The sequence below is a fragment of the Gadus macrocephalus genome, chromosome 1 (genome assembly GCF_031168955.1).
Source record: "Gadus macrocephalus chromosome 1, ASM3116895v1".
NCBI lineage: Eukaryota > Metazoa > Chordata > Actinopteri > Gadiformes > Gadidae > Gadus > Gadus macrocephalus.
Genome location: NC_082382.1, coordinates 19,180,816 through 19,204,975, shown reverse-complemented (window position 1 = coordinate 19,204,975; position 24,160 = coordinate 19,180,816). Strand labels below are relative to the sequence as shown.

Here is a 24,160-nt window from a genome sequence, read left to right as displayed (position 1 = left end):
CTTGTTGTTTGGTGGCTGGTTGGAGAGTGGCTCGTCTCCAGCCCGCATGTGAACCGCTTCTATAATCAGCATGAGACCGACACGAGCCAACATCATGGAGACAGATGGGGGGTCAAACCCCAATGGCTGAGGCGAATCCATGCGCTGCTGGTGGCTTTGAGTGTCGTTTTTGAAGGGGTTGTATTTGGCTGGTTGCGCATGTCTTTCAGCACCCAGACTACAGACCGTCTCATCTGCATTTGACGACAATACACCAAACAATCTTCCATGGCATTTATAGAGCTAAACTGCGTTTGTTAACAAGACATTGAAAACACGATGATCTTGGGATGCCATATGACGCGCCGTTTTAAAATATGTATTTACTGTGGCAAAGTTATAGAATTAAAAAATGGGTTATGGCTAACAACTTGTTAATGCATGTTGTTATTATAAAATACAATTTTTAAAGAGATATTAATATGCCTATATGGTTATAAAAAAACTCCCAACTTAGTGCAATATAGATTTCTTTATCGAAGCAGAATGCAATAGAGAATGTTAAAATAAAATCTCTAAGAAGCACTGTAAATACATTTAGACCGTCCCTTGGACATATTTATTCTTTAAGCTTCTAAGAAATTATCCCACAAACCTCCCTCTTCTACACAAGGGTTACAGTTGCCTATATGTCAATGTCAGTCATCCCCAAGCCTCTAATCATTTATTGAATACATCTTCCTTTCATGTCGCATTGTGTTTTGTTCAGCTTCAGCAAGTGCACCACCAAATAGCGTTTTCAACATCCTTCATGTTTATCATATTCATAACTATCTACTGTTTATCAAATGTAAGGTAAGGGCATGTGTACCAATAATATAAACCCACCTTACACTGTGACACAGAGGTGAAGCTTGTGAAGGAGATAACCATCTGTATTCACACTAGCCCGCTAAACATGAAGTTAGTACAGCCGAAAAGTTTTCGATTTGAAACCCAATGTGCATTTCGTGTGTCCTTGAGCAATATGCCTGGCACCTTATTTGGATGGTGTTGATATTCTACAGGCTAAAATGTCATATTCTGCCAATGTTTCTGATGAATGTAACTAATATAATTAACCCACACGGCCCAGTTTGCTCAGCGCTCAATCGTTCACTTGTCTGAACTCTGTGTGTTCATCTCTATTCAGTATATACGGTACAAGTCATGTTCTAGTTTGTCATCAAGGAATAGGGGGAGTAGTCATCTTGCTCAAGGACATTGGGGTTCGAACTCAGAACCATTTGGCTGAGAGTCAAGTTAAGATCAGCAGTTGCTTTGTTAATCCCAGACGGGAGATTTTGGTGTCACAACAGAAAGTAAAGAACCATAATTGAAGTTTGAAAATAGCTATAAATGTGACTTCAACTAGGGATGAAACACTAACAAGATTCCTCTGCCTATGGCCTCTTACGGGTCTGCTGTTGTAAAGCACAAGATGATGCCTACACAGAACTGGACAGGGAGTACAGCCAATTCCAGGGGTCTTTCTCTTTGGTTTTGATCCAATAACAACCAGACCCCTTTGGGGTTGATCCAATAACAACCAGACCTCATTGGGGTTGATCCAATAACAACCAGAACTCATTGGTTTTGGTTCTTATTCGTGTGATATATATGTGAGCTTCTGTTTCATTCGGCTTGCTGCTGATGGGCCTCTCCAGTCTCAGACAGACTCCATCCCATGTGCGGATTAGTGATGGGTCGTTCGCGACCGAATCAGTTCGAATGGACGAATCTTTAACACGAAACAAACCGAACTGATTCTTCTCTCTCGTTTGTCTCGTTTTCCCGTTCGCCCTCAGACTCGACTCCTCCCAGACCCACTAGTCGCTGACTCGCTGACTCGCTGTTTTTTCGCTGACTGTGAGTGGTGAAGAGGGAAGAGGCTTAGTGAGCGAGCGTACGACAACACGATTCAATATCAGTGAAATGGTAAATCAGTAATCTGCAATCTGTCTTTGTACTTTCTGTGTCATGCCAGATTAATCAAATATTTGAATGTCTCGTCAATCTGTCTCGTTCTTTCATGGTTCGTTCTTCACCTGGGGCCCCCACCATCAGTGCTAAATCAAGTTTATTATCTTGCTGATATGTTAAACATCCAATAATCAACTACAGCCCCCGATCCCGCTGCGTTTGGTTAAAGTTGTAATGTTGTGTTGATCGATGACCGACTTCCACAATGGTTTGAGAATGAGAATGAGGGAGGAGCTGAGTCTGACTGACTCAGCTGAGTACCGTTCATTCCATGAATCGATTCACAGCTACCGGAAACTCAACTGAACGAACGAACGAACAGACGAACAAACGATTCAGATCAATTCTTCTTGGCGAACTGACCGACGCAAACTGAATCAAGGAAAATAATCATTAAATCCATCACTAGTGTGGAGCCTAACAGATAGAAATCAGCACAATGCTTCATTGAGATGTATTGCGAAATTGCAAATCAATAGACTTCCAAAGACCGGAAAAACTGCCATCAGCCGACACAAATTATTGTTCCAGTCAGTTGTAGTTTGTCCTGTTTAAAGATGTAAAAGTATAAGCAACCGTGATCCAATTGCTTCATGTGTTATGTAATGGCTTCAAACCTGAATCCTGGAAATGAATCCAGTCCTACATCAGAGATCTTTATCGGACCTCAAAGGGGTTCATAGGTTACCCATTAGAGCTAGAGGATATGAAGATAACTCCAAACGTAGAACCCTCAAGGGTAAAATATCCTAACCCAAAAGAAAAAAAGAATCAGACATAGAGAAGAGACTCTCGTGAAGGGTCACCCCAACTGCAAAATGAAGGCTGGAAAAACACTTGTCGAACACACCATTTTCTGGTATTTCTGCTTTTGACGTTATTTGATAGGCCCTTTAGTTGATTGTCTGGTAAGAACATGTGAATCAAATAAGGAATGCTGAATTGCACATGTTTTCATATGATGAATGAGAACCTGTGCCGTATCATCCTATATCACCAAGAAAGACATGATGTTATCAAGGCTATGCAACAAGTCTGTTGCCTTAGATTCAATAATGTGTGAGTCATTTGTAGATCCACTGTTTGCCCTTATTTAGGAAATACAGAATCAACACACCTGGTTATAGTGAATATTTGTTCAGTACGTTGATAAGGTGATTATATCATTTTAAAAGTTAGGATGGAATTACTAAGGTGAAGTTGTCCCGGTCTCCCTTCTGCTTTAAAATACATGGAAACACAGGCTATTGTATAAGCTGACATGATAATAGTAAATAGCAAAAAGCGACTCTTCTGCACCCACTCCACAGTGGCGTCCTGTCTACAATCTGCTGCATCATGGTGATGCTGAGTGGGTGCTCAACATAACATGATGCTGTCTGGACTTTTCCAGATGGGGGAGGTCTTGTGTGTGTGTGTGTGTGTGTGTGTGTGTGTGTGTGTGTGTGTGTGTGTGTGTGTGTGTGTGTGTGTGTGTGTGTGTGTGTGTGTGTGTGTGTGTGTGTGTGTGTGTGTGTGTGTGTGTGTGTGTGTGCGCGCGTGTGTGCGTCGTGCATGCGTGTGTGTTTCAGATGTGTGTTTGTTGAATGCATGCGGATATCTATGCTTTAAAATGGTTAATTATTGTAGCACATAAAAAGACAAGTACTTTACTCAAAGCATAATGTTGTTAAATGACTGTTAATGTGTCTGAACGATGGCGGGGTTTCCTTCATAAATGTAATTAGACGTTTATTCTGATTTAGTATGAATAATTTTGTAGCCTATTATTGGTGTGATTTGAAGCTATTAAATTAGAAATTAGAAATTAGAAATATTACAACATAATATGTTGCGATTGAAGTTTAAGTCACTGTTTAAGTTACTAATGTTAATGTTGAATCGATTTTGTGAAAAAATATTGTAGTGGCAAGCAGTAGGTCAACCCAACATGTGGATGTCGAACCAAACATTACAATCCACCGATGTCTGTGTTCGGTGCCTCCGGGGATGCTGTGATGCAAGATGCAGAGGTCCATAGAACCAGGGCCTATTAGAATGAGTCAACTCGCTTCCCAAGCCTAAAACCAGGCTGTTTTCTTCAGGCATCTGGCAATAAATGTCAGACATTTTCACTAGCCTTCGTAATAATTGTTTATCACTGCTTTGGCGCGTCTGCCTCGGCGTCCTTTGAAATCAAGCGCAAACAACGCAGATAACTTTGTCTGTCCTTCAGACTGCAATGGGATAGGATTGCTTAAGACTATGCTCTTTACTCTGTGCCAATAGCGGAATACATCTGTTAGCTATACTAGCTATTCAAATGTATTAAGAGTAATAAAGTGTACAATTGTTACAGCTATAGTTATTTGAAGAATTAATAGGAGTTTGGGAAGTTGAAATTGAGAAGCAATTTTGCGCAATTGAAAAAGAAATCATAGATCGCTCTAATATCAGTTATATTTTTAAAATTGGACACACACACTCAAATCCAATTGGGTTCATAAGTCTTATATATCTTTTGTTTATTTCAACATAGCATCACACGTGATGTTTAAAAACCGATTGCCTCCTAATGGAGTTGCTATGCTGGAGTCAAATAGTGCAGATAAATAATCAAGGATCCAATGTAATTGATAACAATAGTGACATATTTTGTTTTGTGTTAGATGTCCTATTGGAAACGCTCCTGTATAGTTGTGGTGTGCTCATTCTGTGCGCAACGGGAATCCCCAGAATGGGAACCGTGCGCCTGCAGGACGCAGGGTTGGGTTGGACGCAGACAATAGGAGATAATCCCAAGGGCAAAAGAGTCAACATTTGTGTTTGTATTCCTTCATAATCTTCATGATTTTGGTTATTTGTAGCCTATTATCTGAATAACTTAACTTGCGAGACAAGTTTGTCTTGGGTGTTGTTGTTGTTATCTTTTGCATAAAGGGCTTTTGGATCTCATATTATTATTATTAACAACTATAGTTCATTAAAAAAATAATGCCCTTCTATTCTGTTTTTGTTTATTCATTTTCGAGTAGCAAAGAAGGGGATGCAAAGACAACGCCAGACTAATCATGTCACATGAGTCACACCCTTCTCTGAAAAACAATCAGACAGGCGACATTTGTAGATTCAGACGGTAAAAACATGTTCACGTAGACAGGATTTGAATGGCTACAAAGCTGCCTACCCAAGCCAAAAGCCAAGCCAAAAGGTAGCCTAGGGTACACATCTGGTGGCGTGACAATGTATTTGGGTTGGCTTAGTTAGCTGAGGTAAGGGAATAGCGTGGCATAAGGAGAAGCCTGCTCGACCAATGGCAGTCCTTCAACTAAATTCACCTTCTGCCTAATAACAACATAAATCCGCATTTACAACAGCCAATAGGCATTCACAACGTCATGCATTACCATGAAGCGTCGAGAACTGTACAAAACAAATGTTTCTGTTAATCTAAAACATTAATGTATCTTATTTTTCCTCTTTTATTGCCCAGCCATGATATAGGTGGTACTCTGGTCGTAGGTCGCCTGTATTGGACAGACGGCTTGTTGGCGGGGTTTTTAAATATGGGATTTCCCAAAGGGGGTTCCATTGTGCGAGCATATCAAGGGCACGAGAGCAGCACGAGCCACAAGAACAAAGGCACCAGATGGCTATCCTGACAGGGTCCCAATCATACTTGGAAAGTTCGAGAGGAAAATAGATCATACAATTTGTTAGGGGTAAGTGTGTTAGGGAAGTATGGTTGAGGTGTTGATGTCCAGGCAATGATGTCAATATTTCATTAACCTTTAAAGTAGTTAGAAGATGGCATTTTATAGTTTATATGTAATCGTTTGCTATATGGCAACAGCTATAGGCCTTATTCACAAATGACTATGGTTATAATGGATCAAGCTTCCTTTGTGGTCATTGCTGATTTTCACTAAAAATTAGAAAGGTAAATTATATTCTCTTCCGTCTATTAATAGAGCAATACACCTAATGTAATTATTTTCGCAGTGCCGATATTCCCTGTCCTAAATATGCAGCCATAGCCTACTGTAAACGAGCGCACAAGCGCAGCGCGTGCAGTCCAGCAGTGATAGGAGTGGGCGTGGCCGATAGGTGGCCCCGCCCCCTGAAGAGAACGCCATGCTCTCATTTGAGCACGAGCCTCGTGTTCTAAAAGGGCGCTCAATACAACTCCACACCTCATCCGTGTACGAGCCTCCACGCGCTGCACCACGCTCCTGAATCGGGCCGGTCCCACGTCGGGACCCGAATGCAGTTATGTTCCGTTATGGTGAGTTCTTTATTTATTTTCTTATAATTGCCGTGCAACGCTTTTATCTAATTTGAGTCAAAAAATGTAGGAGATATAGTAAGCAAAACCTCCGTTTTGTTGTGGTGCAGTATGTTAGATAAATGACTCAACGGTTGCCGTATAGCCATTGCTATTTCTCAAGAATTGCGCGAACTGCATTGTCAATCATTATATTAATTAACATTGCTTTATTATGGGCATATTTAGTTAATTTTAATTTTGGTAAGGCTATTTTAACACGCAGATGCCACACCCACTTTCCATGTGGGGCTACATATAGGCCTAGCTGTCGTTGAGTTAAGATAGCCTACTTATCTTATTTCATATTCAAGTCACTTTTACCATTTTTATTCAGTCAACGTCAACGTATATTTTTGTCCAAGTCTTTAGGCCAGATATTATTGATATCCCCCGTTAGGATTATTATCAATCCAATCAAATATAAATGCAATATTCTACTGTGCATAAATGCACAGGCCTATTTTTCTTTTACAGCAGGCTAAAGAAAACATTGTCGTAATGGTCTATTGTTAGCAGGCCCGTCTTTCCCATTTAGGGTCATCTCGCCACTGTATGATTCATGGTTGCTGCTAATGAGGCTCAGTGTGAGAAAGTCTGACGGTCTGAATTCTCACCGCAGATCACGGATGACTCGCTCCCAGCAGGAGGTCGACCTGACTGCCTGGTAAGTTCGAACTGAGGGGCGCCTGAAAGTTGGAAGATTTGTCCGAAGACGGTACGTTGACGTCGTCAACTATTACATTTGTGTGATCTGCTCTTCTTAATCAATCATATTCAAAATATAAAAGATTAGGGAAGCTATCTGTTTCCAAATTCTTGTTAAATTAGGAAGTAGGCCCCATGTATTGAATTTGGATTTAGTTAAATTGCCATTCTGTGACTTAAATAATAGGCGAGACGGAATTTGGTCATTTGAGCTGCACATAGTATATGCCTAGCCTATAGTAGAACTGCAAAAATATTGAGCCTAAACATTTAATAAAATCATATTTATTAAGATAAAGGCTTAGGTGTAGCTGGTCAATTGTTAGGAAATTAAGGCCATTCATCAATTAGGACTACATACACTGGACAGAGGGTCGAATTACACGTAAACCTATGGTTTAAGGTCTTTAAGGCTTAATACATTTTTATTTGTGGGGGCCGTTAATGAATGATTTGAAATGGTATAGGTTCAATTTGCCTTCACATAAAATCTGTGATAAAGCATGCAGGCCTATAATTGAAGGTTTTTTTTATTTATAAACTTGTATTTGGTATTAATAGAGAATTGCCAAAATTGCCAATGGATACTGCCATTGTTTGATTCGGTTGGAATGTGTTTTATATCTGTTGAATCCCGCTTTGCGTGTTGTTTTTGAGGCACACTGTTAAATTAAAGGGAACACAATAATGCATCATTGACATGAGGTCGAAAGGTTCTCACTCCAATGTTAAACGATATAATGATATTAAAATACTTGACAGGCATATTCTATTTTTTGTTTAAACATAATGTAATTTCAAAGATGATGATTATGATGATTTACAATCGTTACTGTAGCTTTAGACAGGCCTGAGGGTCAATATAGGACCATATGCTACTGCCTATATATGCGAAATTGTGGCAAAATATATTAATTTAATAATGTGAGAATATGAAGAAGGTAGGGCCAATTTATTATGTTTGTAAGCTCTGTCGCAGAGGCCTAACATGATTATAAAACAAGATTGCCTTTGTGTATGTGGTTGTTGGAGGTGAGGGTGCGGGGGTAAAGAGAGAGAGAGAGAGAGAGAGAGAGAGAGAGAGAGAGAGAGAGAGAGAGAGAGAGAGAGAGAGAGAGAGAGGGAGAGGGAGAGAGGGAGAGAGAGAGAGAGAGAGAGAGGAGAGAGAGAGAGAGAGAGAGAGAGAGAGAGAGAGAGAAGGATAGATCAGAGTTACGTTTCAAACCATCTTTATTTTTGACAGACTAGCGCACAATCAACAATGTTTTGGAGAGAGAGAGAGAGAGAGAGAGAGAGAGAGAGAGAGAGAGAGAAAGAGAGAGAGAGAGAGAGAGAGAGAGAGAGAGAGAGAGAAGAGAGAGAGAGAGAGAGAGAGAGAGAGAGAGAGAGGAAAGAAAGACAAGACAAGGAGAGAAAGATAGAGAGACAGAGAGGGAGACAGAGAGAGGGAGACAAGGACACAGAGAGTCAAAGAGAGAGAGAGAGAGAGAGAGAGAGAGAGAGAGAGAGAGAGAGAGAGAGAGAGAGAGAAGGAGAGGAGAGAGGAGAGAGAGAGAGAGAGAGAGAGAGAGAGAGAGAGAGAGAGAGAGAGAGAGAGAGAGAGAGAGAGGACGCACGCAGGGAAAGAGAAAAAACGTCATGTCGGAGGACTGTAGACAATCAATAAATACATTTTTTTCTTTGTTGTCTTGGTCTTATTTAAATATTAGGCCTACCTGCTGAAAAATAAAGATATTCCTTCTTGTCTCGTTTTTATTTGTTTTAGGGCTACCAGTGCGGATAGGCCTAGTTAATCATTTTATGTTGGTGACATATAGGATATAAGAAATTAACAAAACTATGAATTGAATTGTTCAGTCGGCTATACTGCATTCGATTATGAAAATATAAACCTAACTTAGTTTTGGATTAAAACTATATTTGACTGGTTATAGGGCGATGAACCTACCACTTGTACATATATTCAAACGGGCCTCTGGAGGACGAAGCCTTGCGGTCCCATTGTGGAGAAATATGGAGGCCTGCACGCGCCAGGGTTTACTCAAGCAGGAGCAATTACGGCACGCGCCGCCCAGCTGAGCCGTTGGCCAGATGGGCCGGAGCCTCGTGCGTGGGACCCGAGCCGGTTCACAGGAATTTAAACGAATCCGTAGTCGAGTTGTGGTTCAAAATATTATAGGCCTACATTATATATATATACAACTAAATCTAAATAATAAATAAATAGACTAACCATAACGTATTTCAACGAGGTTCAAATATTGTCGTTGAAGACGATGATGAGAGGAGCGTCATAAAAAGTAATAAATTAGACCAAATGTGTAGGCCTATATTTTATATATTTTTTACTAAATATAAACAGTTAAAAAATAAATAACACCAAGGGCGTTAAAGCAGCCATGTTTAGTCAGATACGTCAGCAGCAGGGCTGTTCTTGCCCATGCTGAGAGTCTTAACATTTGAATCTTCCCGCGCTGCACCAGATGGGACAACAATGCGACCACGCACTGAATAATGGACACGAATTTGAATAACTGTCACACGCCTGACGCGTGCAAGAAATATCCCTGTTTTCCCAGGCCTTTCTGGGAAAAAACCGTTGGGAAGTCTCCTCCCATTCAAAGGGGATTTAGTACATGGCTTGGGTTCAGGAGAGCGTCTATAATCAGCCATGGGAAAAAGAAAACTCCGGAATACACACCACATGACTAAAGCCTGCACCACTGTCCAGGCACACTTAAGTTTAGAGGCTATTATTATAATATATAGCCGTTATAAGCAGCTGTAGCATAAGGCTGCTCCTTTATAAGGCCAGCATAAGGCCAGTGCATTTATAAAGGCCTTTGACGAAATTATAATTTATTGCAAAGGATATTTTCTTTGATTTAGGCAATTGTTTAGGCTACACTATAATATATTTACCATCGCCATCGCCATTGAATAAAAAAAAGGCCAACATTGCATTTCTCTTTGTTATTGCATATAAATCTGATTCGTTACCCTATTCCAGACATTTCGTGAAACAATTATTTGTCTCTAAACACATAGAAGATGTACAAGCTGAACTCCGATATATTTGAAAATTGCTGCCTATGTGCTGTGGGCCTTTAGAAATGAATAAGACTTGAGGTTAATAATTCAATATGAATTAAAAATATACATAAAAAATCTTCAGAAAAGCGTGCATGCGCTCATGATTAGTCTCCTCGTGGGATCCCTCCGTCCCGCCCCGAGTTAAAGGTCGGTGCGCCCGCGCCGTATCTATGACAGTTGTCTCTGACAGCCACCGCAACAGATGGGTCGAGGAGAGGCACGCGTCCAGCACGAGCCTGGACCCTAGGGGATAGACTTGGCAGAAGGCGCTCGAGCGGAACAGGATAATCGACGTAATCTATTAAGTAGGAGGGCCACGTTTTACGCAGGGCCTGCGGTCACGTTTGCGCAGTACTGCACTCTCTAGCGCGAGATTTCTTTCTTACCGATGTGCATTTTTCTATTCTCTTGCCCGTAACTGAACACGGTTACGGGCCTGCAATGGCCTGCAATGTGATCAGAGTGTTATCTTGGCTGCTGCTAATTATGAAGCACCGCCAGGTTACATGTTATATTGAACTGTGCATATAGGCCTATAATAATGCATGTAATAAATATCTATCTCTATGAATCACAACCAGATTATATAGACCATGTTATTATATTGAAGTGTACTGCAGGTTATATAATATAGATCATGCTATGATATTGAACGGTACTGCATCACTGCAGGCTAGCAAATCTGATTCAGTATAATTCTATTTAAAATATAATAATCCCCTTCTGAATACACGTAGACTATAGCCGGTAAATAAGCTTACAGTATTGCAGGGCCTTGCAGACTACTGAAAAAAACACCTGTTAAACTTTCAAAACACCTGTTCAATTGTAGTGTTACCTGGACTAACACAATGCTTCTCTGCCACCGTTTGGTCATATCATGTATTGCAATAAATACATCGTCAAAATATAGGCACATAGGCTTACCGAGCTCAAGGGCTCGCATTTGAGCTATAGGATAGTAGACACCCTGCACGAACTAAAGCCATGTACTGTTGCAGTATTAGTATTCATGATAAGATCATATATATTCATATAAATTATCTCTAATTCCGGCCTATTCTCCCACAGGTTAGGCTGCTTTAATCAGTGTCATGGTATTCCAGACCATCAGACCTATACAATGAGCATGAACATGATATTACCATGATGTAACATATATCTCTCTGTGAGAATCGGCCAACCATCCAAACAAGCAGAACAAATTCAGCTCACTGTGAATGAGTTTAATTGGCACACTGGCCCTTTAAGTCCTGAGCGGATAAAACGCAGCAGCACTTGTAACAGGCTAAGCGATCCTCCACTCATGGATTATTCAACAAGTGGTGAGTCCCATGTCGCCAGCTGGGAGGGAGAGATATGGAGCAATACTCTTTTATAAAACAAAACAAACACCTTTGAGCTTTTTTTTAATTGTGAAAACAGGATTAGAAAACCAAAGCGACAGGTGAGCAGCAGCATCGACGGTAGGTGAGTCCAGGTCACATCCCCGCGAACATAGGTAGACAGAAGATGTCCTGAATGATTGGATACGATCAGATATGTATCGGTTAAATATTGCAGCAAGCAGTAATCGGGATAGTGTTGGACGAAGACGAAGCTTTTGGAATGAAAGATGCGTTCCCTACTGGACAACCTAGATCACCTTACCTGAAGACTCGCCCTCTTCGGGTGGGAATGGTGTCTTCCTGCAGACTTGAACTAACGGGAAAAACGAAGCATAGCGTTCAAATACATTACAATGGATATTCATTTTGCAAGATGAACTGCGGGTTGTGTTAGCACAGAAGTTACAATTATGGCGGAGAACACGCTTCTCGCGGCAAGGCAGGGCGACGTGCAAGTCCTGAAGGGGCTTTTAGGAACCAATGAACTGAACGACGACGTGAAGGATGTCCTCGGAGCGTCCCCCGTGCACCACGCCGCCCGGGCCGGGAAGCTGACATGTCTGCGTTTCTTGGTGGAAGAGGCTGGCTTGTCGGGGAACACTGTGGCCAACAATGGCGCCAGTCCGGCGCACGACGCAGCGGCCACGGGCAACCTGGCGTGTTTACAGTGGCTGCTGACCCAGGGGGGCTGTCGACCCGAGGTGAGAGTGTGGAGGTTCACCCGTAAAAACATAAACTCAGACCGTTGCCTGTATCTTTAGATATCATTGGTAGGTGTTAATTCACTAGATTGACTAGTTGGATCTATCATTGCCAATTTCATTCCCCAAGCAAACACTAACGTTTGAATTAAAATGCACAGCACACTCATTTCCACTTCCTAAAATGCTTTTCTCATTGATGGACAAAAGATGCTCAGGCAGTGTAACGTCATGTTCAGGAAAGTGAAACAGACCAGTGTTCATAACTGATGTTCTTTTTGTGGGCTTTGCGGGACTGCGAGGACATGATATAAGGGCATACTAGCATCAACCCTTTAGACCCTGTGTCTTTCAGGAATTACTCTCTCTGTAACATATATGAAAAGTCATGTCACATGAGTTACATGAGGTCAGCTGTTGGATCAGTGTTAGGGAATGTGTGGGAATAAGTTAGCTATAACAGTGGATTTCTAACTAATGATTTATTAGGCCTAGCTTACTGTTAGAAATCCACTGTTATGTTATGGAACTGTAATAAGCGCTGTAGCTGTTCTTACAAATAACATAAATTGTTATAACCACTGTTATTTTATAACCAATAACATTGATGAAAAATCAAGATAATTGCATATCAAACTATATACTCTCACTCTCATTATGATATGCTTGCTCTGTATTCCAGGGTTCACATGACCATTTATGAAGGGCCATAAAGAGCTGTGTATACCTATGCGAATATAGGCTGTGGGAGCATCTTTATTGAGTGTGTTTATTACCCTCATCATGTGCATTCATTCTGAACATTAACTCTCAGCAGTCTTACAGCAAATTAGACTGATTTGTGTCAAGGACAATATGTTCAACCCATATGAAGAAAATGATCTCAGACAGTAAAGATTACATTTCCCAAGAATCTCATTTTCTTGAATCGCGAACAAGAGCTGTTTTGGCTCTCTGAGGCTATCGTAATTGTTGTTAAGATACTTAAGTGAAGTGCACGGTGCTTTGGCATATTCGGTTTCCCTCATTACAAAAGGCATCCCCGTTTCTGTGAATTGAAGGTTCAGTGTAGTCCTATTATGTGGAGAGGTGCTTGCACACAGACAGACCAACACCCAACTATAGTGCAACCACCGAGAACACACCAGCCACTCAGGTTCAGCACACTGGCCCTGTGTTGGTGTTTGTTATCATTTGTGGAAACACCTGTCAAATGTCCTCCACGATAACTGTTATTGTTGTTGTTGTTGTTGTTGACTCACAGGACAGGGACAGCTCGGGAGCTACAATCCTCCACCTCACATCTCGCTTTAGTCAGCACGAGCTCAGCGATTGGCTGCTCAAGAGCGGGGAGGTGGACCCCGGGGCCACCACAGACTCGGGGGCCCTTCCTGTTCACTACGCCGCTGCCAAGGGCGACCTGCCGTCCCTCCGACTGCTGCTGGGACACAGCCCAAAGTAAGCCCTCCCTGCTGCCGGACCGGCCCGGGCCTGAGCCAGGGAACTAGTTCTTTGTCCAATGAAACCCTTTGTTTACCTTCCTTGAAGGTGTCCTACACTAGGTTAAACTTTGACAGTGTTTCATAGGATGGTGATGCTATATGTTCACAAATGTCTTTCCGAACAGTATTTTGTACTGGAAATACGCCATTGAAAATTTGTACTTGTGACTTCAGACTACTGATGAAGTGATTTAATTTATATGGAAAATAATATGGAAATCCAGGAATATTTCGAGAACATCCCTCCCTTCTCTTGGGGTTCAGTAGCACAGCATTGAATTTATTATTTGCTTGGCTAATTCCAAAGATTTTTGAATAATCTTTCCGAAACTATTAAAGTTTCTTTACCCTCATGAACGACTAAAAGCCAGCAGCCAAATGCGACTTTGAGGACCTCATGTCGGTGGCCCTATCTGTCTATCTATCTGGAGAAGCTATTGGTTGCAAGGAATTTATGACTTGGGAATCAAATATGAAAGCATTGTTCAATGTGGTATTATTATGTTATCAAAGAGAGGTTTTTATTGACTATTGTGAAATACTTAATGCCAATGTTTCTTCTACTATTAGAAGAAATATAACTGTTAGTGCTTTCTTCAAAAGCCACATAGAAACGACTTTTTAGCTTGTCTTTTAATTGTTTTGCTAATTTGCTGCGACACCCAGAATGCATGTGTGAGACTTTCTGTGTGTACACATGTTTATGATAGTGTGTGTGTGTGTGTGTGTGTGTGTGTGTGTGTGTGTGTGTGTGTGTGTGTGTGTGTGTGTGTGTGTGTGTGTGTGTGTGTGTGTGTGTGTGTGTGTGTGTGTGTGTGCGTGCCTGCGTGCGTGCGCGCGTGCCTGCGTGTGTGTGTGGAAGGGATGATGTGCACACAAATTGCACCGCTTTCAATACCACTCAGGGTTACACACACACACACACACACACACACACACACACACACACACACACACACACACACACACACACACACACACACACACACACACACTAGTAGGTGATTACCTCCAGATGAATGTAGCTGCTAATCAGTGCTTTGTCAGAGGACCCGTCCCTCGTAGAGATAGCATAGACCATAAGGGCTCTGATGGCATTGTGATGCCGCGTAGCACTGGCATTAGCCTGAGTAGTCCTTGTCAAGCAGAGCCTAGCTTGACCAATGACAGATGACACACGCAACACTTAAAGCACACAATATGAGCACACATAAAAAAACATAGCTCAACCAGGAGTGACTTGCTGGTGCTCTAGTCTAGTGTATACAGTCACTTAAGCCGGATTACTTTTATGGGGGACATTTATTTTGAAAAAACATACACCTTGAATTAATATTTGTAATTAATGAGACTGATAGCTGTTCTGAAGGTGCAGAGGTTCTTCAAAGTTAACATGAGACTTTTACGACGGTTTGGTGATTGGTAATTGACAACACCTGCCGACTGCTGTACCTCACCTGTCTATTAATCAGGTCGGAGAGCCACGCCCCCTTCTCCCAGCGTTAAACCACCCAGACTTCCACAGTCTTTAATATTGGTTTTATCCAACCTGTGATGTACTCAACACATCAAATCCCATTGACATTGATTTTGAGGATTCCCTTTGTGCTGCAATGGCCATATAAAGTCGGCCATATAAGAAAGAGCCATATAAGTCCAGGGTTTTACATGAAGATGTGTTTTGCATCAGGGAGTGAGTGAAAAAGGATCTATCACGCAAAGTTTTGCAATCATCAATCAGATCTGTTGAGTAAACAGAGATGGTGTCTATGGTATCTATCCCATAGTTGCGGGAACAGAGGAAGAACTCTGTTGCTGTCAGATAAGCCAAATAGAAATTTGAGTGATAGTCAATACCTCTTGTCTCTCCAGGGATGGAAAGTTTGTGATGGTTTTACTGTGCACACCTCAAAGGATCCATTAGAGAATCCATATGATTTCCAACAACATTTATATCTTTAAGATTGTTAAATAAGAAGCAACTTAATTAAAATAATTTCGCCTAAACATACTTTAAAAAAAATATCATTGCCAGCCAAACAAGGAAGCATATTACAGTGCATTGTGGGAAACAGATCAGCTGCGGAACGACTTTACCAATAGCAATAGCATTTCTTCAACTCATTCTTTGTGTCACCTTTCTATATCAGATTGGAAACCCATTCCATGCAAAACCACATTTTTACACACAAATGCATTCTATATTAACATTTAACATTGCCCTGGTCTTATTTGACTGAGTTCAACGGTGTCAACATGCTTGAGCATCATACGCAACACACGTCGATAGCCATTGTGTGTGTATTAAAAAGATTGTCTGTTATGAAGGTGAGACAGACATACAGGAAGAAAGAAAGGCAGGTATACAGACAGGCATAGAGGCAGAAAGACAGGCAGACGGACAGACAGACAGGCATAGAGGAAGAAAGACAGGCAGACAGCCAGACAGGCAGTCAGGCATAGAGGAAGAAAGACAGGCAGGCATACACACAGTCAGGCAGGCAGGCATAGAGGCAGAAAGACAGGCAGACGGACAGACAGGCAGTCAGGCATAGAGGCAGAAAGACAGGCCAGAATAGAGAACAAGCTATTCAGCGAGAACTAAAACAACATCCGCAAATCCAGCTATCTCTCATTGTATCAGTACAGAGACAACAGCAGCCTTGTAATGTGCGCCTAATGTGCCACCCTGCTATCAGGGTATGCAAACCCCGCTGGCGTCTCTGTGTGCCGGCCCTACCCGGAAGCTCCGGAGTAGCAGAGAGCACGAAGGAGCCCGGGCTGTTGTGTTTCACCTTCGGCAGCAGCTCTCCATATTGTGTGACCCCCGGACAGGTGCGCCACTGCTGAATCTTTAATGGCCTCTTGGGGACACGGCTCCTCCCCCCCCCCCCCCCCCCCCCCGCCCCGCCCCCCACATTCCCATTCACCAGCACCACATTCACCTCTGCTGTTTACCACGGTCGCCACGGTGACCCCAGCAGCGGCACCCAGCGATAAGGCGTAATGAGAGGAAACAATTAGGGCCTTGGAAACGGTGGGGGCTGGGGTGTGCTCCTGTGTGCGACTGGTTGTGGAGTTTGTGCGTACGGTTAGTTTGGTTTTAAGGTCCAACTTGGCCGCTGAGAGATAGCGGCGGGCGGCCATCTGTGTTAATCAGGCGACGCGGATGTGGCGTTCCTGGTTTTATGAGGCTGTGACTCTGTGGGGTGCTCCTTTGTTTTGGTCCGTCGCTCATTCAGATGGGCAGCATGAGCCCTGTAGATACCATCGTCAACTATGGCCGTTTAAATAATGCAGCGTCTTTGAGATGTTGTTCCATTCGTTTGATATTCTTCATCACGCTTCTAGCTAAATATTGTACAGGGAGGCTTGAATATTGTGTTTTAGGGTTGAAAATAGTGAACATCGTGGCTCTGTCAAAACGGCAATCCGGTTTGACAGAGCCAACAATCAAGCCTCTGTGTGAACCCCATCCCGGCAAAAGAGACAATAATGTTATTGTTAACTTTGCTTCTATTAATAGAAACACGCATCATTAAACGGGGCAATGTTTTCATCCTCCGCTGAATGGTTTGACACGGTTCCAAGGCCCTCCTTGTAGTAAACGCGTTACATAACTGGAAACGGCTTCCATTCTGCAGCGGCAGCCAACAGCTACTCTCGTGTGAGGAGGGGCCGACGCAACCGTGGCCCCCAGTCGAACGCCGCCGTTAATCCAACGGAACTATTCGAGCTGGTTCCCTCGTTGGACGTGTCACCGTCTTCTGGAAGCTTCCAGAAGCTTCTGTTGAGGCCACACAGATGTTAAAGCGTTCTGCCAGATAGGGCTTGTTGTTTCATTAACGGATCACAACTCATTTGTTTTCCCCTATTCAGCCCACTATCGCAAAACCAACCTGTGTATTTGTGTTGGTGGCTGTGTGTGGTCTGTGTGTGTGTGTGTGTGTGTGTGTGTGTGTGTAATGCTTGTGTATGTATGGTGCGGGTGTCTGTGTGTGGTCCGTGTGTTAAGTGTGTGTTTTTGTGTGTAGTGTGTGGTTGTGTGTAATGTATCTTTAGCGATAGCAGTGGTCGGGAGTAACAAAAGGCTGCGTTAATGACTGTACTAGACTAGAGTGATGTAGAGTCGAGGAGTATGTGTGTGTGTGTGTGTGTGTGTGCGTTAGTGCATGCATGTGTTTGGCATGGGGTTGCAGACAGGTTATGTAATCAATCAGCCAAGATCAAGATCTGTTCAGCTAATTCCTGAATGACTTTATTGGGCTACGAGGAGAATAGATGCCGCACACTGGAATATTCCACAGAGTGAGTTGGCTGGCTCACACTTGCCACGCGACGGACTGGTTAGGTCATGCAGGGAAATCGGTCTTAAGATTCAGATTAGCCCATTCACCCCCACGGACCTCTACTGTATCCCTTTCATCTCTGGGCCAAGCCTTTCCACAAGGCCCCTTTCTCCTGACGACGGCTCACGCAGACACAACATCAACATGACCTGTGTGGTTCTTTGCCAGCCTCGTAATGCCTTCATCCATCGCATGGGTCTTTCTTCATTGCTGTTAACATGTTGTTATCATGGAGCAGACACTTTAATTCAGAGCAAAGTTTTCATACACATGGATACAGGAATTTTCCACAAGGCCTTCAGGTAGGCTGCAGACAGTGGGATTCGAACCCATAGCCTTTTAGCTGGGAGTCAAACACCTTGACCACTACACTCTTCTGCCCCCCATGGATGTGGACTGTCTTTGTTTTCAAGGTTCTGGCTAATGTCAAGTATCTGAGTTCTCACATAACATATTACCATACCATAGCCAAAAACAGATCATTACCATAGCCATACTAAACCATTACCATTCAATACCATAACAAAGCAATACACAGAGTGTAGCATTAGCAAGGTCCAGTGCTACACACCACCTAGGTTGCTGCCATTACACTTTCTACTTCCATCGGGCTCCTCCAGACAACGGACGTAGGGTGGTCTTCTTGAGACCGGTTTATCGCAGGAGTTATGCAGAGGATGATGCATGACCTGGTGCTCCATGTGGCCATGCAGGAGATCTCTCTCTCTCTCTCTCTCTCTCTCTCTCTCTCTCTCTCTCTCTCTCTCTCTCTCTCTCTCTCTCTCTCTCTCTCTCTCTCTCTCTCCCTAGGTGTGTATGGAGATAGATGGTGTTCCCCGTGCACATTGATTGCTCAATAAGCAGCCTCACTCAGCCCCAGAGTCCCATCAGTCTGACTCGGTCCAGGTGATGCTGCTCAAACCAGCCATCATCCACACTCCCACACAGAGTTTTAATTGATAGCGTGGAACAACAGCCCGACTTGACACACGAAAATATGTCCCGGGAATTTGCAACAGGTGAAATTCAAGCATATTTCTTCTCAGAACTTCTTGAATTATTGAGAAGGAAAAGCTATTGAGAATCCTGCGAGCTCTTATGTGACATGAAAACTATTACCCTGAACTTCACTTACTTACAACCTAATTAAGAGAACATTAGCTTCGGTTCCCTAGTACCCATGCACATTCTGGTAATTGTTACCTAACACCCATGCACATAGTGGTTAAGGGCAGAGCACAACCTACTGTTCACTTTGAAGTCATTATGCTGATACATTAAGATGAATTACGTGACAGAACAAACAAACACATATCTAACATGTCTCCTGCATTGGCCGTTTTCTGTCTTTGAGTGACAAGGTGACTGGAGTATCGTTTAAGTTCTGGCCACGCAAGGCTGACCTCATTGTCCTTGCCTTTGAAATCAACCCCTCTCCCTCTCCTATGAAGATCTTCTGGAGCCTAGAAAATCCAGCTGAGTCTTGTAAACACATGTATTCAATTTAAAAAATGATTAGGTATTAAGTGTGCGATCTTCGTCTAGGTGTTTAAAAAGAAAGAAATATCTATCAGAAGTTCAGGTTTGCCATTGTTATCGTTGGTTCCCTGGGTTTGAGGTGGGATCTAATACGTACTTTTCATATTACACGGTTGTGTTGCAGGTAAACTCAAGCCCACTTTGGTTACACTATAATAATAATGAATCCTGCTGCCCACTTCCTGATGACAGAACTACAGATTATTTCCCCCCTCTTAGAAATTTGAAATAACATCAATAAGTTGTTTCCTGTTGTCATGTTGTTCTTACCTTAACTACCCTCCAACTAGTTGTTCAACTGCCTCAGCGCCGGGAATCTGAGAACGGATTGTAATACATTTTTTATCATAATTAGGAAAGGTAATTTCTCACATAAATTATGTGCATTTCCTACGGTCACAGTTCAATACGTTTAAAGTCCTATTAAAATTGCTGTAGATCAAATCAATTCAAAACAAAATTGATAAAAACTGAATTGAATTACTTAGAATTGCAAATAAGTCCTTGTTAGTTGAGGGATTTCTGTCTGCTGTCAGAGCCCATAATGCTCAAACAGCACCATCTCTGGTGAAACACTGCATACTACTAATACTCTGATATTGTGCCAGGTGGTTTCAGTTTCCATACAGACAATGACGTTGGTGTTATTTTCAGTTGTTGTAGAAACATCGCTCTGATCTCTGAAAACTGTTTACCGATGCCAGCAGTCTCAACATTGGAAAGCACAAGATTTAAACCCAAGGAGCTTACAGAAGTTGACTTAGAGCATGCGTAGAACTGGTTACTGGTACTAATGTGAGCCTAAATCCCTTTGAGCCTTCAGCCACAGGTCTCTTCCTATGGGGTTAAAGGTCATTTGTCTGGAGCTAACCTCCGTGACCTCTGCTCTTCCTTCTCCACCCCTTGTTCTCCCGTTCACTCTATTCTGAATCTCTCACCTTCCCTGTTCTATCTCTCCCCTCTCCCACTCTCGCTCTCTCTCTCACTCTCTCTCATCTTTCTTGCTCTCTCTCTCTCTCTCTCTCTCTCTCTCTCTCTCTCTCTCTCTCTCTCTCTCTCTCTCTCTCTCTCTCTCTCTCTCTCTCTCTCTCTCTCTCTTCCCAGTAGTAAACCGAAGCTAGTGCTGGAGTGTTAATCCTCTTGGAATACGTGGTCGGTCACTTGTTCCCGTCCAAATAAAGCATGGGTTTATGGGATTTAGAACTGTGTGGCTATGTGTGTCTGGCTGTGTGTGTGTGTGTGTGTGTGTGTGTGTGTGTGTGTGTGTGTGTGTGTGTGGTGTGTGTGTGTGTGTGTGTGTGTGTGTGTGTGTGTGTGTGTGTGTGTGTATGTTTGTTTGTGTGTGTGTGTGTGTGTTGTTTTCTGAATGGTTGACCTGCTGCGATAGGAAAGCCCTAGGACGAGTTGAATGACCTCTCAGTGGCGGGGAGGACGACTTCCATTAGAGAGAGAGGGACTTAAAATCTTGATGACCAATGGGAGATGAGATAATTAGCTGGGTTTGTAAGAGCCACAAAAGCCGGACTGTCTGTCTGTCTGTCTGTCTGGCCGTCAATCATAATAGACAAAGGTTTCAAATGAGCAATGTATTCTGATTTCTACAACAAGTCTGTGTGTGTAAGTGTGTTTTTTTGTGTTATGGAACTGTGTTGAGAGGGTTGAGTCTTGGACCCAGAAGAAACCCATCGCTAACCCCATTCTGCTGTTGGTATTTACCCTGATCACATTGTAGTAATTTTAAGCATGTACTATTTTGTGGCTAGAAAGAAATTGTGTTTCTGGGCAATGTCAGTGTATCCACTGAAAAACCCTGCTCCGAAAGGTGCTTCGAAATAAAAGCCTTTAGCTTGATGGAATGTATTGTACCTTGCTTCCTGCAGTGTTGTCAATTACCAAACCAAGAATGGTGCCACGCCCTTATACCTGGCCTGTCAGGAGGGCCACCTGGAGGCCGTCCAATACCTGGTGAAGGATTGTGGGGCGGAGCCAAGCATCCGAGCCAATGACGGCATGACTCCGCTGCATGCCGCCGCCCAGATGGGCCACAACACCGTCATCGTGTGGCTGGTATCTTGGAATGTCAGAGATCTGTAGTTCACGTTCGGATCTTCACCTCACATACTGAAAGAGATCTGTAGTTCACAACATGAAAGAGATTTGTAGTTAGCATCAGAGAACTGTAGTTCACATCACGTCAGACATCTTTAGTTCACATCATGAAAGAGATCTGTAGTTAGCATCAGAGATCTCTGGTTCAAATCACATCAGACCACTATAGTTCACATCTGGAAAGAGAACTGTTATCAGAGATCTGAAGTTGGCATCAGAGTTCTGTAGTTCACATCACATCAGAGATCTGTAATTCACACCCCGAACTGAAGTTCCCATCACATCAAAGGTCATTAGTTTACCTCCCAGACTGTAGTTCACATCACATCAGAGTACTGTAGGTCAGAGACTCACACTTTGGAACAGCTCAAAGTGTAGTGCACACACATGTACCAATACACACACACACACACACACACACACACACACACACACACACACACACACACACACACACACACACACACACACACACACACACACACAGACTTAAGCTATATTTAGACAATATATGATGCAATTCATGAAAATAACATTTTTTTAAATCAACGTTGAACATTTTCTAACGTGTTCCGTGTCTCTGTACCCCCCAGGTGAGCTTCACGGAGGTGGGTCTGTCGGACCGCGACGGGGACGGGGCCACGGCCATGCACTTTGCGGCCAGCAGGGGCCACGCTAAGGTGCTGAGCTGGCTGCTGCTGCACGGGGGGGAGACCGTCACGGACAGCTGGGGAGGGACACCGCTCCACGACGCCGCGGAGAACGGAGAGCTGGAGGTCAGAGAGAGAGAGAGAGAGAGAGAGAGAGAGAGAGAGAGAGAGAGAGAGAGAGAGAGAGAGAGAGAGAGAGAGAGAGAGAGAGAGAGAGAGAGAGAGAGGAGGGGAGAGAGAGAGAGAGAGAGAGAGAGAGAGAGAGAGAGAGAGAGAGAGAGAGAGAGAGAGAGAGAGAGAGAGAGAGAGAAGACAGAGAGAGAGAGAGAGAGAGAGAGAGAAACAGTGCGTGAGAGAGAGAGAGCGAGAGAAACAGAGCGAGAGAGAGAGAGAGAGAGAGAGAGAGAGGACTGTGTGTGTGGATGTGCGTGTGTGAATGGGGTTCTGTTTTTGTAAGAGAGAGAGGGAGGGAGCGAAATCGGGAGAGAGAGAGAGAGAGAAACATAGAGAGAGAAACAGAGAGAGAGAATGTATCTGTGTGTTCCATTTGTTGTGTAGCATCAACCCGATCACGTTTGTGGCATTCAGGTGCAGCGCTTTGGAATGACCACCTTGTGGGCATATGCCTACAAGGCTTCTTTGCATGGTGATTCAGAGCTGTCATGTGGAGGTTTGCATGCGGCTCCACGCAAATTTGACTGCGGGCCTGATGCTGCTGCGGTCACTGAGGTCAACGCGAAGCTGTGAGGCGCAAAAGGAAACAAATATAGTCGTAGGCGTTCTTTACATTTCCCATTGGAACGGATGTTCACTGCGACATAAGACACACATGTATTGATAGCTCACCCTAGGGCTGTACGGTACGGATTAAAATGTATATCACGGTATGATTTGAGGCATAGACGTAACGGTATTATATCACGATATGTTAATTGTATCTCCTTATTTCGATATAAATGCTTCTGAAGGGGTGGTTAGGTTAGGCAGCAAAACTGCATGAAATTAATGCTAAATATTTTCTCAAGTTACTTCTTTCTCTGAAAAACACTAATGTTTAATAATATGGATTTCTTTCTCGACTTGCTCGCGGACCTTGCCCTATAGTTTTGGCATCTCAATTTGGCTGAAGTGTGTGCGGGCAGGTAACGCGTACCTGGGATCGAGTGTTTTGACTATCTCTTTAAAGCCCTGTCTATCAACATTTTGAAAGGGAACCATGTCCTTACACAGATAAACAGTGTCTCGATTGTTATCATGTTCCACCTCTGGCTTTTTTGGTCGTAAGGACTGGCTTTGGATAATGCCTGCGGAATCAATGTCTGATATGCAGAGACAGCTTCACGCTACCAGCGTCTGTCTCGTACGGTGTGGAAGGAGAGCTCGTAAAGGGACTACTGCGCAAGCACGTAGGCGCGCATTAAGCGCCCCTGCCTGCTTGCGCTAGCATACTGCCTGAGAAGGCAGTGTCGCTGTCAAATCTGTCCCTGCGAAAAAAACGTTGCGCCGAATTGAAAAACTACGTTTCGTCACCATATTTTCAGTAGTTGCTCGTAACTTTACTTTTTACATGAAAAAGTAGATACGTTACTGTATTAACGTGTTACGTACTTTGTAAAGCGTTACACACAACACTGTCTACCGGTCACACCGGTCTCACGGTAACGTCAAAATCCATACCGTAGCGCAAATTCACACCAGTGTACTTTCTTTACTGTTTATAAAGTACACTCTTAGCTCACTCCCCTCTCTCCCCATCTCTATCTCCCCCTCCTGTCTTTTTCCGTGTACCTCCCTCTTTCTCTCCTATCCTCCCTCCC

The 24,160-nt window shown here is 43.2% G+C and overlaps 1 protein-coding gene across 1 annotated transcript in view; it reads left to right on the top strand.

Moving 5' to 3' along the window:
* Positions 1-11,210: 11,210 nt before the first annotated feature.
* The window catches only part of espn (espin), a 23,361-nt gene continuing 10,411 nt past the window's right edge, over positions 11,211-24,160 (top strand). Inside the window, 4 exon segments of the mRNA XM_060060027.1 lie at positions 11,211-12,194; positions 13,459-13,652; positions 21,465-21,651; positions 22,287-22,469. Of these exon segments, the coding sequence (XP_059916010.1) occupies positions 11,904-12,194; positions 13,459-13,652; positions 21,465-21,651; positions 22,287-22,469 (855 nt within the window). The 5' untranslated portion in view covers positions 11,211-11,903.